Here is a 15,487-nt window from a genome sequence, read left to right on the forward strand (position 1 = left end):
GAGGAGGAGAGGCTGGGGGGGAGAAGAGGGAGGAGGGGAGGTTGGGGGGGGAGGTGGGGGGGGAGGAGAGGTTGGGGGTGGGGGGAAGGGGAGGAGGAGAGGTTGGGGATGGGAGGTGGGGGGGGGAGGAAGGGGAGGAGGAGAGGTTGGGGATGGGGGAGGAGGGGAGGTTGGGGATGGGGGAGGAGGGGAGGTTGGGGATGGGAGGGGGTGGGGGGGGAGGAGAGGTTGGGGATGGGAGGTGGAGGACAGGGAGGTTGTGGAGGTGTTCAAGAAGAGAGACCTTGAAGCTCATCCAGGTCCCTGAGGAGCCCCCAGGGGGAGCATGGGGAGGAGCCTCTGGTTCCAAGCCCCCCCTGCCCCTGGGCCCTGATCCAACCTCCCCTGGAGCCCCCCCCCTGCAGGGGAGGCTTCACCCACGGCCTCCCCGGGCAGCCTCTGCGCTTCCCTCCTCAGGGCTTCCTGCCTCCCCCCCCCAGCCTCCCTCCTCCCCTGCTGGAGCTTCCCTGGCTGCCTGCTCAGGGCTCCTTCTGCTCTGCCCTGCAGCAGCTTTGGCTCCTCAGGGGACTCTGTCATCGGGCAGCTCTTCAGCTGCGAGCTGGAGAACTGCAGCATGTGCCGCTGCGGCCAGGAGACCGTGCGGCTCTCCTCCACCCTGCTCTTCACCCTCTCCTACCCTGAGAGCGCAGGTAGGGCCCTGGGGGGGCCCTGGGGGAGGGCCTGGGGGGGCTCTGGGGCTGAGCAATCCCTCAGCCCTGGGAGGAGCTGCAGGGAGAGGCAACCACTTGGCCCAGCTGGCACCCGCAGCGTGGGGACACAGCCTGGCCCAGCTCTGGCAGCTGGAGAGTGGAGCTGGAGCTTGGCACAGCTGGCAGCAGCAGTGTGGGGGCACAGCTCTGGCAGCAGCAGCAGTGGGGGCACAGCTCTGGCGGCAGCAGTGTGGGGGCACAGCTGGCACAGCTGGCGGCAGCAGTGTGGGGGCACAGCTGGCACAGCTGGCAGCAGCAGTGTGGGGGCACAGCTGGCACAGCTGGCAGCAGCAGTGAGGGGGCACAGCTGGCAGGAGCAGTGGGGGGGCACAGCTGGCACAGCTGGCAGCAGCAGTGAGAGGCTTTGCCGTGCCCTGGGGCAGCTCTGAGCCCTCCTGGGGGTCGCTTTGCCGGCAGCTGAGCCTCTGGCTGCAGGGTTCTGGGGGGGGTTTGCCCTCCCTGGGGGGTCCCAGGCCTGGGGGGTGCTGATGCCCTCTGGGGCCCTGCAGAGCAGCCAGGCCAGGCCTATGAGTTTGCCCAGGTGCTGAGGAGGAGCATCTGCCTGGAGCAGAACACCCAGGCCTGGTGTGAGAGCTGTGAGAAGTACCAGCCCACGGTGAGGGGAGAGGGGCTGGGAGGAGGGGGGAGGGAGGAGGGAGAGGGGGAGGGAAGGGGGAGGGAAGGGGGAGGGAGGAAGGGGAGGGGTGGGGGGGCAAGGGAGGGGCAGGGAGGAGGTGGGGGGAGGGAAGGGGGAAGGGGGAAGGAGGAGGGGGGAGGGAGGGGGGGAGGGGTGGAGGGAGAGGGGAGGGGTGGGGGGCAGGGGGGGCAGGGAGGATGTGGGGGGAGGGGAGGAAGGAGGGGGGAGGGAAGAGGGGGGGAGGAGGTAGGGGGGCAAGGGGGGGGAAGGGAGGGGGGAAGGAGGGAGAGGGGGAGGGAAGGGGGAAGGAGGAGGGGGGAGGGAGAGGGGGAGGGAAGGGGGGAGTGGGGAGAGAGGAGGAGAGGGAGGGGAGGGGGAGAGGGAGGAGAAGGGGGGCAGGGGGGCAGCTCCTCCATCTCCCTCTTGGAAGGCAGCTTGGAGGTCATCTGGGTCCAGCTACCTCTGTGGGCACCCAGGGGGGGAGGTGGAGGAGCACCCAGGGGGGGAGGTGGAGGAGCACCCAGGAGGGGGAGGTGGAGGAGCACCCAGGGGGGGAGGTGGAGGAGCACCCAGGGGAGAGGTGGAAGGGCACCCAGGGGGGAGGTGGAAGGGCACCCAGGGGGGAGGTGGAGGAGCACCCAGGGGGGGAGGTGGAGGAGCACCCAGGGGGGGAGGTGGAGGAGCACCCAGGGGGGAGGTGGAAGGGCACCCAGGGGGGAGGTGGAGGAGCACCCAGGGGGGAGGTGGAGGAGCACCCAGGGGGGAGGTGGAAGGGCACCCAGGGGGGGAGGTGGAGGAGCACCCAGGGGGGAGGTGGAAGGGCACCCAGGGGGGGAGGTGGAGGAGCACCCAGGGGGGAGGTAGAGCCTTGGATGATCTTGGAGGCCTTTCCCAACTGAGCCAAACTTGAAGCCTGGAGCTGGCTTGGCGTGGGGAGGAAGCTCTGCAGGAGGAGGAGGAGGGGAGGGAGGAGGAGGAAGGGGAGGGGGAGGGGAAGAAAGTGGCAGGTCCCAGCTGTCCTTTGGAGCTTCTCCCTGGCCCTGGGGGTTGGGGCTGGGGTCCCAGCTGCAGCCCCTCTGCCCAGGTGCAGACCAGGAACATTCGCTGCCTGCCTGACGTCTTGGTCATCAACTGCGAGGTCAACAGCTCCAAGGAGGCAGACTTCTGGAAGACCCAAGCTGAGGTGGGCTTTGAGGGGGGGAGGGGTTGGGAGGGGAGGAAGACCCTTTTGGGGGGGGGTCCTCCTCCTGCCCTCCAGGCTCTGAAGTTTGCTGTGCTCCCAGGGGACAGCTTGGAGCTCTCCTGCTGCCGTCCCCTGGGAGCCAAGGAGCAGCTTGGTTGGGGGGCCCCTGGCTCTCCTCCTCCCTGGCACCAGCTTCCAGGGCCCTGTCCTGTCCCTCCTCCTGGCCTGGCTGGCCCCAGCCTGCCCCCCACCCCCCCAGGCTGACCCTCCCCCTGTGTCTCGTTGCCAGTTTGCCTTCCAGAGGGCCATGATGAAGAGAGGAGGCTTTGAGCTCACCAAAGGCAAAGAGATCTCCCTGGGGGACTGGTAGGTGACAGCTGCTGGGGGGGTGGGGGACACCTCCTCTGCACCTCAGGGAGCTCAGAGGCTGTTTCCCACCTGAGGTGGGGATCAGCCAAGCTCCTCCTGGGCCCTCACAGGGCTCAGCCTCCTCCTGCTCACCCTGGCTGGGGGCTGTGCCCAGAACCCCCTTCTTGCTCCACCTCTCACCCCCACAGCTTCCTTCCTTCCCTCATCCCTCTTCAGATGGCCCAAAGCCCTCAGCCCCTTTCTGCCCAACCTTTGGCTTCTCCACCTGCCCTGGGGGGGAGGTCAGGGAGTGGGGGTGGTGGAGATCCTGCCTTGGATGACATCTCCTGACTCCAGCCCCCCCACTGCTGCTGGCTCCATGTGAGCCCAGAGGGGGGTGGTGGTGAATGGTGCCACAGCCAGCTGGCAGCCAGGGGTCAGTGCTGGGCCTCAGCCTCTTGAACATCCTCACTGATGATCTGGAGGAGGGCATTGAGTCCATCAGCAGTGAATGTGCAGATGGCACCAAGCAGGGGGCAGGAGTTGAGATGCTGGAGGGCAGAGAGGCTCTGCAGAGGGACCTGGGCAGAGGGGCAGAGCCCAACAGGATGGCACTGAGCAGGGCCCAGGGCCAGGGGCTGCACTTTGGCCACAGCAACCCCAGGCAGTGCAGGCAGAGAGGGACCTGGGGGTGCTGATTGACAGCTGCCTGAACAGGAGCCAGCAGTGTGCCCAGGTGGCCAAGAAGGCCAAGGGCAGCCTGGGCTGGGTCAGGAGCAGTGTGGGCAGCAGGAGCATGGAGCTTATCCTGCCCTGTGCTCAGCACTGCTGAGGCCACAGCTGGAGTCCTGTGTCCAGTTCTGGGCTCCTCAGGTTAGGAAGGACATTGAGAGGCTTGAACCTGGCCAGAGAAGGGCAACAAAGCTGGGGAGGGGTCTGGGGCACAGGGCTGGGGAGGGGTATCCTCCTCCTCTCCTCCTCCTCTCCCCCCTGCAGGAAGGAGCTGGGCAGCCCCAGCCCAGGGCATTCCTATCCTTCTGTGGAGGAACTGAAGAACATTTGGATCCCCCATGCCATCAAGATGAAGCTGAGCAAGAGTAAGGAGCTGGATGTCTGCAACTGGAGTGAGAATGAGGAGGTAAAAGCTGCTGAGATGCTTCTGGGGCTCCAGGGAGGGGGTGGGGGAAGAGCAGAGCTGCTCCTGTGGGCCGAGGGGCTGTGAGGATGGCTTGGGAGATGCCTTGGTTGAAACCTCTGGTTTGGTGGTGAGACAGCAGGCCTGGGGCTTTGGGTTAGAGGAGAAGAAGAGGCAGAGCTCAGCTGGTTTCCCCCTGCTCCCTCCTCCTCCTCCCTGGGGCTGGTTCCTCCTGCAGCTGGGCCCAGGTGACGATCCTGACTCTGTCTACATCTACGACCTGATGGCCACCGTGGTCCACATCCTGGATCCCCGCACGGGGGGCAGCTTGGTAGGACACATCAAGGTGGGAGAGACCTACCACCAGAGGAAGGAGGTGAGAAGCCTGCTGGGGGAGCAGCTCCTGCTCCTCTGGGGTCCTGCCTTGCTGAGGGCAGCTCCTCCAGGCCTCGCTCTGGGATCCATTCCTGGCCGGAGCTTGCGAGCGTCCAGCGTGGCCCCGGCAGCCGCTTGGGCACCTGGTGGGGAGGGAAGGGCTTGGAGGAGCTGCTCCTGCCAGGCTGGCTCAGGCTGGTCCCTCCTGGCCAGGGGCAGGCTGGCAGCAGGTCCCTGTGCTGCCAGCTAAGGGCTGGGAGAGGTCTCCTCCGAGGCCAGGCTGGATGAGGCCTCGGGCTTGGCGGGAGGCCGATGATCAGCTGGGTGGCACTGGGTGATCTTTGAGCTCCCAACCCAAGGCACTCTGTGATTCTGCTGCTCTGGGCAGTCCTGGTGGAGGTGCCCAGGGCAGGAGTTCCCAGGGTGTGCCAAGGCTCCACCCCTGGCTCTTCTTCTCTTGCACCTCCCTGGAGTTTTGGGCAGGAGCTGGGCAGGGACTGCGCTCACCCAGCCCCCCGAGGGCTTCGCTGTCACCGCCCAGGCCGGCAGGGATTTCCCCCCATGGCGTCCCAGGCAGGGTGGGAGTCCCCACATGGCACTGTCACACCCTCCTGGGCCTGGCAACTGGGCAGAGGACTCACTGCCACCACCCAGGGGGGTGCCCCTAAGGCGGTGTCTCTTCCCCTACCCCCCACCCAGGGAGTCACCCACCAGCAGTGGTATCTCTTCAACGACTTCCTCATCGAGCCTGTGGACAAGGTGAGCTCTGGGGGAGGCCCTGCCTTGGGTGGGGTGGAGGGCAGGAGGGGAGAGCCCATGGTGGGGGGTGGAAGCATCCCCTCCAGCCCCACTCTGGGCTGCCCCTGGAGCCCCTTTCCCCCCTGCCCTGCAGTGTGAGGCAGTGCAGTTCGACATGAGCTGGAAGGTTCCTGCCATCCTCTACTACGCCCGCAGGAACCTCAACGCCAAGTACAACCTCGTCAGTGAGTGCCTGGGGTGGCAGTGGTGCTGCTGCTGGTGCTGCTGGGGGACAGCCTGGGGCCACTGCCTGCCTGCCTCACCCTCCCTTCCCTTCTTCCACCCCTCCCCTCCCCCCAGTCAAGAACCCAATCGAGGCCAGCGTGCTGCTGGCGGAGGCCTCCCTGGCTCGCAAGCAGCGCAAGTGCCACGCCACCTTCATCCCCCTGATGCTGAGTGAGATGCCCCAGGCAGGGGACCTGGTGGGGCTGGATGCTGAGTTTGTCACCTTGAATGAGGTCAGACCTGCCCCCAGCCTTGGGATGCCCCTCTGGGCCTGCCTGCCTCGGGCAGGGCTGAGGGGGGGAGGTGTTGGGTGCCCTGCTCGGGGAGGGCGCAGCTGAAGTGGGGCCAAGGAAGCCATCAAGAGCCTGGCCTGGAGCAGCAGGAGCTGGGCAGGGGTTGTACCCCCCTGGAGTGGGCACTGGGGAGGGCACAGCTGAAGTGGGGCCAAGGAAGCCATCAAGAGCCTGGCCTGGAGCAGGAGGAGCTGGGCAGGGGTTGTACCCCCACTGGAGTGGGCACTGGGGAGGGCACAGCTGAAGTGGGGCCAAGGAAGCCACCGAGAGCCTGGCCTGGAGCAGCAGGAGCTGGGCAGGGGTTGTACCCCCCTGGAGTGGGCACTGGGGAGGGCACAGCTGAAGTGGGGCCAAGGAAGCCATCAAGAGCCTGGCCTGGAGCAGGAGGAGCTGGGCAGGGGTTGTACCCCCACTGGAGTGGGCACTGGGGAGGGCACAGCTGAAGTGGGGCCAAGGAAGCCATCAAGAGCCTGGCCTAGAGCAGCAGGAGCAGGGCAGGAGTTGTACCCCCCTGGAGTGGGCGCTGGGGAGGGCACAGCTGAAGTGGGGCCAAGGAAGCCATCAAGAGCCTGGCCTGGAGCAGCAGGAGCTGGGCAGGGGTTGTACCCCCACTGGAGTGGGCACTGGGGAGGGCACAGCTGAAGTGGGGCCAAGGAAGCCACCAAGAGCCTGGCCTAGAGCAGCAGGAGCAGGGCAGGGGTTGTACCCCCCTGGAGTGGGCACTGGGGAGGGCACAGCTGAAGTGGGGCCAAGGAAGCCATCAAGAGCCTGGCCTGGAGCAGCAGGAGCTGGGCAGGGGTTGTACCCCCACTGGAGTGGGCACTGGGGAGGGCACAGCTGAAGTGGGGCCAAGGAAGCCACCAAGAGCCTGGCCTAGAGCAGCAGGAGCAGGGCAGGAGTTGTACCCCCACTGGAGTGGGCACTGGGGAGGGCACAGCTGGAATGCTGGGGGCAGGTTGGGGGCTCTCACTCCAAGGAGGGCATTGAAGGCTGGAGAAGGGCCAGGGAAGGGCAGCCTGGGCCTGTCCCTGCTGCCTGCTGGGGGGGGGGTCAGACTGGATGAGCTTTGGAGACCCCTTCCAGCCCTGGGCCTGTCTGGAGAGGAGCAGCTGAGGGAGCTGGGGGGGGATTGAGGCTGGAGGAGAGGAGGCTGAGGGGAGACCTCCTGGCTCCCTGCAAGTGCCTGAGAGGAGCCTGGAGCCAGGGGGGGGTTGGGCTCTGGTGCCAAGGCCCAGGAGCAGAGGAGATGGCCTCAGGCTGCCCCAGGGCAGGCTCAGGATGGCCCTGAGGAGAAACTTCTCCCCTGGAAGGCTTCTGCAAGCCTGGCCCAGGCTGCCCAGGGAGGTGGTGGCGGAGTCCCCACTCCCTGGGGGTGTTTCAGGTGTGGTGCTGAGGCCTTTGGTGCAGAGCTGGGGGGCAGCTGGGAGGCCTCTGGCCAGGGCCAGCCCAGCTTCCCTGACCCCTGTGCCCCGCAGGAGGAGGCCGAGCTGCGCAGCGACGGCACCAAGTCCACCATCAAGCCCAGCCAGATGTCGGTGGCCAGGATCAGCTGCGTGCGCGGCCAGGGCCCCAACGAGGGCGTGCCCTTCATCGACGACTACATCTCCACCCAGGAGCAGGTGCCAGGGCCCCTGCCCAGCCCCCTCCCCCTGCCAGCCCCCAAGGGGCAGCCCCCCCCCCCCCCCGCCATCCCCCAGAGGGGCTCCCCCTCTACCTGCCACCCCATCTCCCCCTGCCACCCCCAGAGGGGTATCCCCCCTCCCCCTGCCACCCCCCAGAGGGGTATCCCCCCTCCCCCTGCCACCCCCCAGAGGGTCATCCCTCCCCCTCCCTGCCACCCCCCAGAAGGGGCACACCCCCCCCCCTTCCTGCCAGCTCCCGGAGGGGCAACTCTCTACCTGCCACCCCCATGAGTGCCACCCCATCTCTCCCTGCCATCCCCTGGAGGGGCACCACCCCCTCCCCCTGCCACCCCCAGAGGGGTATCCCCCCTCCCCCTGCCATCCCCCAGAGGGGCACCCCCCACCACTCCCTGCCACCCCCCCCAACAAGGGGCACCCCCCCTTCCCCCTGCCACCCCCCAGAAGGGGCACACCCCCCCCCCCCCTTCCTGCCAGCTCCCAGAGGGGCAACTCTCTACCTGCTACCCCCGGAGGGGCACTCCCCCCCCCCCCCTCCCTGCCACCCCCCAGAAGGGGCACCCCGGCACCTCCCCCCCCCCCCCCCCGCCAGCCCCCAGAGGGGCAACCCTCTACCTGCTAACCCCCAAGGGGCACCCCCCCCCCCACTTGCCACCCCCTGGAGGGGCACCCCCCCCCTGTCTCTCCCTGCCACCCCCCAACAAGGGGCACCCCCACTTCCCCCTGACACACCCCAGAGGGGCACCCCCTCTACCTGCCATCCCCTCTACCTGCCACCCCCTGGAGGGGCACGCCCCCATCTCCCTGCTACCCTCCCCCCTCTTCCTGCCACCCCCTCCTTCCCCCTGCCACACCCCAAAGGGGCACCCCCCCTTCCCCCTGCCACCCCCCCCTCCTATCCCTGCCACCCCCTGGAGGAGCAACCCCCCCCCCCCCCTCTCCCTGCCACCCCCCAAGGGGCACTCCCTCTCCCTGCCCTCCCCCCGGTGCCGGCAGGGGGAGGCCCTCCCGAGCCCCCCCGCCCTGTGCCCTTGGCAGGTGGTGGATTACCTGACCCAGTACTCAGGGATCAAGCCAGGGGATCTGGATGCCAAGATCTCCTCCAAGCACCTCACCACCCTCAAGTCCACCTACCTGAAGCTGCGCTTCCTCATCGACGTGGGGGTGAAGTTCGTCGGCCATGGGCTGCAGAAGGACTTCAGAGTCATCAACCTGATGGTGACAGCCCCCAGCCCCCCCCCCCCCCCAAACCCTCTGCCCACAGAGGGGGGGCTCTGGGTGGGGGGTGGCACCAGCAGGAGCCTCTCTGTCTGCTTCCCAGGTGCCCAAGGACCAGGTGATTGACACAGTCTACCTCTTCCACATCCCCAGGAAGAGGATGATCTCCCTGCGCTTCCTCGCTTGGTACTTCCTGGGTCAGTGGCCAAGGCCCTTGGGGGGCACAGAAGGGGCAGGGGCAGGAAGGGAGCCCCTAAGGGTGAGGCAGTGCCAACCCCCCCCCCCCAGATGCTGTGGGCTGGGTGGTTGAAGAGCTTCCCATCGGTGCAGACAGCCTGGGGAAGGCAGGAGGTGGTCAGAGAAGGTCAGAGGGTGGTCAGGGTTGGAAGGGAGCTCAAGGCTCAGCCAGCTCCAACCTCCTGCCATGGGCAGGGAGCCCTCACACCACAGCAGGTTGCTCACAGCCCTGAGCACCTCCAGGGCTGAGGCTTCCAGCACCTCCCTGGGCAGCCTGTGCCAGGCTCTCAGCACCCTCCTGGGGAACAACTTCTTCCTCACAGCCAATCTGAGTCTCCCCACTTCCAGTTCTGCTCCATCCCCGCTAGGCCTATCCCTCCCTGACAGCCTCCAAACTCCCTCCCCAGCTTCCCTGCAGCCCCCTGCAGATCCTGGGAGGCCACCAGAAGGTCTCCTGGGAGCCTTCTCCTCTCCAGCCTGCACAACCCCAACTCTCTCAGGCTGTGCTCAGCTCCAGCCCTCTGCTGCTCCTCCTGGCCCTTCTCTGGACACCTTCCAGCCCCTGCAGAGGCTCCAGAGCTGGCCCCAGAGCTCCAGCTGTGGTCTCAGGGGGGCAGTGGGGGGAAGAGTTCTATGAGTTCTTCCAACCCACCAAGTCCTGGCAGGTGACACCTCCTGGTGACACTCCCTGGTGACTCCTCTGATGGGGATGAGCCTATCTGGGGGTTCACTTGGTGCTGGGGAGGTAATGGGAATGGTCTCCCCCCACCCCCAGCCTTACAGCTCCATGAATCACTCCCAGGCCTGGGCACTTTGTGCCCATCCCAGCCTGGCAGGGGGGTGGTTGGGTCGTCCCTGTCACTGCTCCCTCAGAGCCCTCTGCTCCTCCTCCTCCTCCTGGCCCTTCTCTGGACACCTCCCAGCTGCCAGGAGGGCAAGGAGCAAGCCAGGGGCTGGAGCTGTCCCCCACCAGCTCTTTTCCCTGACCTACAAGGGGTTGGAGGTGGGGGGAGGGGGAGGGGATCAAAAAGCTCTTCCCACAGACCTGAAGATCCAGGGGGAGACTCACGACAGCATCGAGGACGCTCGGACGGCGCTGCAGCTGTACCGCAAGTACCTGGAGCTGACCCCGCAGGGCACAGAGCCTGAGGAGTTCAGGAAGGTTGGAGCCTGGCACAGCAGCTGGGGGGAGCTGCCCCTGGGGGGCATTGGGTGGCCAAGAAGGCCACCAGCAGCCTGGCCCTGCAGCAGCAGCGGTGGTGTGGGCAGCAGGAGGCTGTTGAGGGCTGCGCTAGGGCCGGACCAAGGGCAGGGGAGCTGGGGAAGGGGCTGGAGGATGGCTTGGGGGGGTGGGGGTTGAGGCTGGAGGAGAGGAGGCTGAGGGGAGACCTTCTGGTGCTCAGCTCGGGGAGGGTACAGCTGAAGTGGGGCCAAGGAAGCCACCAAGAGCCTGGCTTGGAGCAGCAGGAGCAGGGCAGGGGTTGTACCCCCCTGGAGTGGGCACTGGGGAGGGCACAGCTGGAATGCTGGGGGCAGGTTGGGGACTCTCACTCCAAGGGGGGCATTGAAGGCTGGAGAAGGGCCAGAGAAGGGCAATGAAGGTGGGGGAGGGTCTGGAGAAGAGCAGTTGAAGGAGCTGGGGGGATTGAGGCTGGAGAAGAGGAGGCTGAGGGGAGACCTCCTGGCTCCCTGCAAGTGCCTGAGAGGAGCCTGGAGCCCGGGGGGGGGGGGGGTTGGGCTCTTGTGCCAAGGATCAAGAGAGAGCAGAAGGGGACAGGGCCTCAAGGTGTCCCCAGGGCAGGGCCAGGAACAATTTCTGCCCCTTGAGGCTTGTCCAGGCCTGGCCCAGGCTGCCCAGGGCAGTGCTGGAGTCCCCACCCCTGGGGGGCTCTCGGTGCCCCGGAGCTGTGGTGCTGAGGGCCAGGGCTTGGCCGGGCGCTGGGGGCAGGGCTTGGGCTCCAGGAGCTTTGCCGAGCCCAAGGCTTCTGCGGTCCCAAGGTGCTGAAAGGCCTCTACGAGAAGGGCAGGAAGATGGACTGGAAGGTGCCGGAGCCTGACAGCCAGAGCAGCCCCAAGCGTAAGGCAGCCCCGCAGCCCCCCCGGGCCCCCCAGCTTTGCTTCCCCTGCCCCCTCACCCTGCTCTCTCCCCGCAGACGGGGCCGTGTACCCCCCGGTGCTGGCGCTGTGATCGGCAGCCCCGGGCCCCCCCTGACGGCAGCGGACGCACAACAAACTGGAACCAGCAGCGGCGACTGAACTGTTCTTGACCCTGCCCGACCCCCGCGGGCCTCCCCCGGGGCCCGGCGCCCCGGGACTCCCTCTCTCTGCCGGTGTCCCTCCCTCCGTGACTCGCCCGCCGGCCCGGGCGCCCCCATAAAGCAGCCTCCGACAGCCGCGCTGCCGTCTCCTCCTTGGCTCCCGGGCTGCGGGGTTAGGGAGCGGCACCGGGGCCACGGCGGGGAAGAACCGAGGCCAGCGCTGGAGACACAGCACAGAGGCCCCGGCCCGGTGCCACGGCAGGAAGGAGCCAGAGGGCGGCCGCCACCGGGGCCACGGCGGAGCCCGGGCGGGGGGCGGGGCCACAGTACCGCGTGGGCGTGGCCACGCCAGCCCACGCCCCCTCGGAGCCAGCGCCACGCGGCCCCGGGCTGCGGGGGCCTTGCGGCTGCCCCCGGGCTGCCCGCGGCGCTGCCTGCGTCCGGGACGGCGCCGCCGCCGGCCCAGGAGCCGATCTGACCGGTCCGACTCGTTCCGCCCGGCCGACCGGTTCGTCCGCCGGCCTCTCCCGGGGGTCTTCCGCCGCGGCGGCTCGGGCGGAGGGGCTCGCCGGGGCAGGCGGAGCCGCGGGCAGCCCGGGGGAGCGGGACGGGAGAGCGGCGCGGTACGGGGGGCTCCGGACCGGACCGTGCCGGGGGGGAGGGCTCGGGGGGGGGGGGCTGCGAGAGCCGCCTGTGGAGGAGGGGGATCCGTAGGGGACTCCGGGTTGGACACCATAGGAGTGGGTTCCACGGGGCCTGGGGCCGTGGCCTTGCAGGAAGCGGAGCTCTGCGAGGAGTCTGTGCGTGGGGAGGGGGCTCTAGGGGGGGTGGGCTGTGTGTGTCTAGCATCGACCTTACAGGGGAGGGAGCTCTACAGGGGACTCTGGGCTGGATTTAGTGGGGGGGGTGGGTTCTGGACTCGACCCTATAGGATTCCATAGCGGGTCGTGGACGTGGTCCTGCAGCGAATGGAGCTCTCTGTGGGACCCCCCCTTAGAGGGGAGGGGGCTCTTGGTGGAGCGGACCCTGGGGGGTCCAGGGGCACAGCCAGGCCCTGTCAGGGATGGGGCTCAGAGAGGCTCTTGGGGGGGGGGTGAAACACCATAGACGATGCCCTATGGACAGCACCGCTCTGTAGGGGCCAAGTTGGGGGCCGGGGTCTGAGGAGGGGTCAGGACCTGGGGACCACCGACGCTGGAGCTGCCCCTGCCCGCAGGTCATCAGCCAGCGGTGGAGCCGTGAGGATGAAGGGCCGGATCCCACCCGTGCTCGGCGCGGCCCTGGCCCTGGCCCTGGCCTTGGCTGTGCCAGCCTGTGCCCGCCGGAGCCAGGACCTGCACTGTGGAGGTGCGGGGTGGGGGACGGGGTGGGGACAGGGCCGGGGTGGCCTTCGGGACCCCTTTGCCCTGTGGCTGCTGCTGCTGCTGCTGCTTGGGGCCGGGCAGACGCTGTCCGAGGGCCACAGGGCACAGCTGGGCTCCCGCAGTGCCGGTGGCTGCCGGTGGCTTTGGGCAGTGCCGCGGGTGGTGCGGGCAGGGCAGTGCCGGCCGGTGGCGCCGGGACGTCGGCAGCTGTGTCCCCTGCAGCCTGCAGGGCGCTGGTGGATGAGCTGGAGTGGGAGATTGCCCAGGTGGACCCCAGGAAAACCATCCAGATGGGCTCCTTCCGCATCAACCCTGACGGCAGCCAGTCGGTCGTGGAGGTGAGGTTGGCGCCGGGCTGGCACCAGGCTGGCACCGGGCTGGCCGGCTGCAGATGCTCCGGGAGGGCTGAGCCAGCCTCATCCCCCTCACCTTCCCCTGCCTCCCCCCATGGCATTCCTAGTGTGTCCATAGAGGCATCAGCCCCTCTCCTCACTGCTCCCTGGTACTCCCAGGGTGCCCATGGAGGCATCAAACCCTCTGGTTCCTCCTCTCTGGCACTCCCTGGCACTCCCAGGGTGCCCATGGAGGTGCCAGCCCCTCTCCTCACTGCTCCCTGGCGCTCCCAGGGTGCCCATGGAGGTGCCAGCCCCTCTCCTCACTGCTCCCTGGCACTCCCAGGGTGCCCATGGAGGTGCCAGCCCCTCTCCTCACTGCTCCCTGGCGCTCCCAGGGTGCCCATGGAGGTGCCAGCCCCTCTCCTCATTGCTCCCTGGCACTCCCAGGGTGCCCATGGAGGTGCCAGCCCCTCTCCTCGCTCCTCCCTGGCGCTCCCCTGGCTGCCCCCTGGCCCTGCTGATGCCCTGCCGCTGCCCCAGGTGCCCTACGCCCGCTCGGAGGCTCACCTGACGGAGCTGCTGGAGAGGGTCTGTGAGAAGATGAAGGACTATGGGGAGAAGGTGGATCCAGGCACCCACAGGAAGAGCTATGTCCGAGTCCTGTCCCAGGATGGGACCAGGATGGACCTCTCCGGGGTCAAAATCGACGGCGACGTGGCAGCCAGCCTCAAGTTCGCGGTGCGTGAGGGCACAGAGCCGGCTGGCACCTCCTGGGGGGTGGGACCCAGCCTGGGGGGCATCTGGGGGGTGTGTAGGGGTGAAAGGGTGCCAGGAGCAGCTGCTAGCTGCTTCCCTTGGTCCTGGTCCCTTGGTGCCCCCAACAGCTCCTGGCTGCTTCCCTTGGTGCCCCCAGCAGCTCCTGGCTGCTTCCCTCGGTGCCACCAGCAGCTCCTGGCTGCTTCCCTTGGTGCCCCCAGCAGCTCCTGGCTGCTTCCCTTGGTGCCCCCAGCAGCTCCTGGCTGCTTCCCTTGGTGCCCCCAACAGCTCCTGGCTGCTTCCCTTGGTGCTCTCAGCAGCTCCTGGCTGCTTCCCTTGGTCCCTTGGTGCCCCCAGCAGCTCCTGGCTGCTTCCCTCGGTGCCACCAACAGCTCCTGGCTGCTTCCCTTGGTGCCCCCAGCAGCTCCTGGCTGCTTCCCTTGGTGCCCCCAGCAGCTCCTGGCTGCTTCCCTTGGTGCCCCCAGCAGCTCCTGGCTGCTTCCCTTGGTGCCCCCAGCAGCTCCTGGCTGCTTCCCTCGGTGCCACCAACAGCTCCTGGCTGCTTCCCTCGGTGCCCCCAGCAGCTCCTGGCTGCTTCCCTCGGTGCCCCCAGCAGCTCCTGCTTGGTCCTTCCTGGGGGTGGCGGGGAGGGGGCAGCTCCTGGGCTGCTGTGGGTGGGCTCTGGGTGCCCCCTGGTTGCTGGTGGTGCTGAGCCCCCCCAGCTGCTGCCCTTGCAGTGTGAGAGCATCGCTGAGGAGTATGAGGATGAGCTGCTGGAGCTCCTCTCCCACGAGACTGAGAACGTCAAGGATCGGCTCTGCAGCAAGCGCACAGGTGAGGCAGGCTGTGCCAGGCTGTGCCAGGCTCTGCCAGGCTGTGCCAGGCTGTGCCAGGCTGGGGAGGGGGCTCTCCCTGTGCCCTGCTGCCTCCTAGCACCCCAGGAGCTGCCAGCCCAGGGTAGGGAGGACGTGGAGGAGCTGCAAGGCCTTGGAATCCCAGCGTCTCTTGGTGCCCATGGAGCAGCAGCACCTACCCTGCTGGCCCTCTCCTGCAGCTCCCCTCTCCTGCAGCTCCCCTCTCCTGCAGCTCCCTCTCCTGCAGCTCCCTCTCCTGCAGCTCCCCCTCCTGCAGCTCCCCCTCCTGCAGCTCCCCTCTCCTGCAGCTCCCTCTCCTGCAGCTCCCCTCTCCTGCAGCTCCCCCTCCTGCAGCTCCCCTCTCCTGCAGCTCCCCCTCCTGCAGCTCCCCCTCCTGCAGCCCCTCTCCAGCACCCTGCTGCCCGCAGCTTGTTTTGGGTCCCCTGCCCCCCCTGCCCTGCTCCCCCCAGGGCTCCTGGCACAGCCACTGTGGGCACTGCCCCCCTGGCATCCCCTTCCCCCTGGGGCTGTGTCCAGCTTGGGAGCAGCAGGGTCAGGGCCTGCCAGGGCCTTTGCCCTCCCCTGAGGTGGCAGCATTGGCTGCAGGCACCACGGGGTTGTGCCAGCTTGGATGCCCTGTGGACCTGCTATGGGCCAAGGAGGGAACTTTCTTTCTCCTGGGGGTGCTCCCAGGGCTCAGCCTGGCCCCAGCTTGGCACAGGCTGTGCCAGCAGCTCTGTGCCCCCAGGACCAAGGGAAAGGGAAGCTCATGTGTGCCCAGCTGCCGGGGGCAGGGTGCCACGAGAGCCTGCCGTGCCCTGAGGGCAGTGCCACCCTCTTGTCGCCCCCCCAGACCTGTGTGACCACGCTCTCCACATGCCTCACGACGAGCTGTGACCCAGGCAGCAGCCCTGGCTGCCTCTGGAGGACGCTGCCCACCCTCGGCTCAGCGGTGGCCTGGTGGGAGCAGGAGAGCGCCGAGCTCCGTCCGGCTGTCCCTCCCCGCCCGGAGGGCCGCCCGCTCCCCTTCTGCCCCCCCGAGGCGGCCGTGGGGCTGGCAGCGCCGCCCAGCCTGCTGCTCC

At 68.2% G+C, this 15,487-nt stretch overlaps 2 protein-coding genes across 3 annotated transcripts in view; both read left to right on the forward strand.

Moving 5' to 3' along the window:
- The window catches only part of PAN2 (poly(A) specific ribonuclease subunit PAN2), a 24,103-nt gene extending 12,939 nt beyond the window's left edge, over positions 1-11,164 (forward strand). The window contains exons 12-26 of the mRNA XM_054177468.1: positions 547-689; positions 1,259-1,365; positions 2,471-2,569; positions 2,859-2,935; positions 3,914-4,055; positions 4,291-4,428; positions 5,127-5,186; positions 5,320-5,410; positions 5,526-5,683; positions 7,219-7,362; positions 8,422-8,601; positions 8,705-8,798; positions 9,882-10,000; positions 10,837-10,915; positions 10,992-11,164. Coding sequence (XP_054033443.1) covers positions 547-689; positions 1,259-1,365; positions 2,471-2,569; positions 2,859-2,935; positions 3,914-4,055; positions 4,291-4,428; positions 5,127-5,186; positions 5,320-5,410; positions 5,526-5,683; positions 7,219-7,362; positions 8,422-8,601; positions 8,705-8,798; positions 9,882-10,000; positions 10,837-10,915; positions 10,992-11,026 — 1,666 coding nt within the window. The 3' untranslated portion in view covers positions 11,027-11,164. The remainder of the gene's footprint in view (positions 1-546; positions 690-1,258; positions 1,366-2,470; positions 2,570-2,858; positions 2,936-3,913; positions 4,056-4,290; positions 4,429-5,126; positions 5,187-5,319; positions 5,411-5,525; positions 5,684-7,218; positions 7,363-8,421; positions 8,602-8,704; positions 8,799-9,881; positions 10,001-10,836; positions 10,916-10,991) is intronic.
- Positions 11,165-11,464: 300 nt separating this feature from the next.
- CNPY2 (canopy FGF signaling regulator 2) lies at positions 11,465-15,354 on the forward strand. Of its 2 annotated transcripts, none has more exons than XM_054177451.1 (6): positions 11,465-11,604; positions 12,313-12,443; positions 12,683-12,798; positions 13,336-13,533; positions 14,289-14,385; positions 15,259-15,354. In XM_054177451.1, exons 2-6 carry the CDS (start codon positions 12,341-12,343, stop codon positions 15,300-15,302), a joined length of 558 nt encoding a protein of 185 aa, XP_054033426.1. In that variant the 5' UTR covers positions 11,465-11,604; positions 12,313-12,340; the 3' UTR covers positions 15,303-15,354. The 2 variants fall into 2 exon arrangements, with proteins under 2 accessions (XP_054033426.1, XP_054033427.1); XM_054177452.1 differs by lacking the exon at positions 11,465-11,604 and adding an exon at positions 11,610-11,719.
- Positions 15,355-15,487: the final 133 nt, after the last annotated feature.

Source organism: Dryobates pubescens, chromosome 40 (assembly GCF_014839835.1).
Source record: "Dryobates pubescens isolate bDryPub1 chromosome 40, bDryPub1.pri, whole genome shotgun sequence".
Classification (NCBI taxonomy): Eukaryota; Metazoa; Chordata; class Aves; order Piciformes; family Picidae; genus Dryobates; species Dryobates pubescens.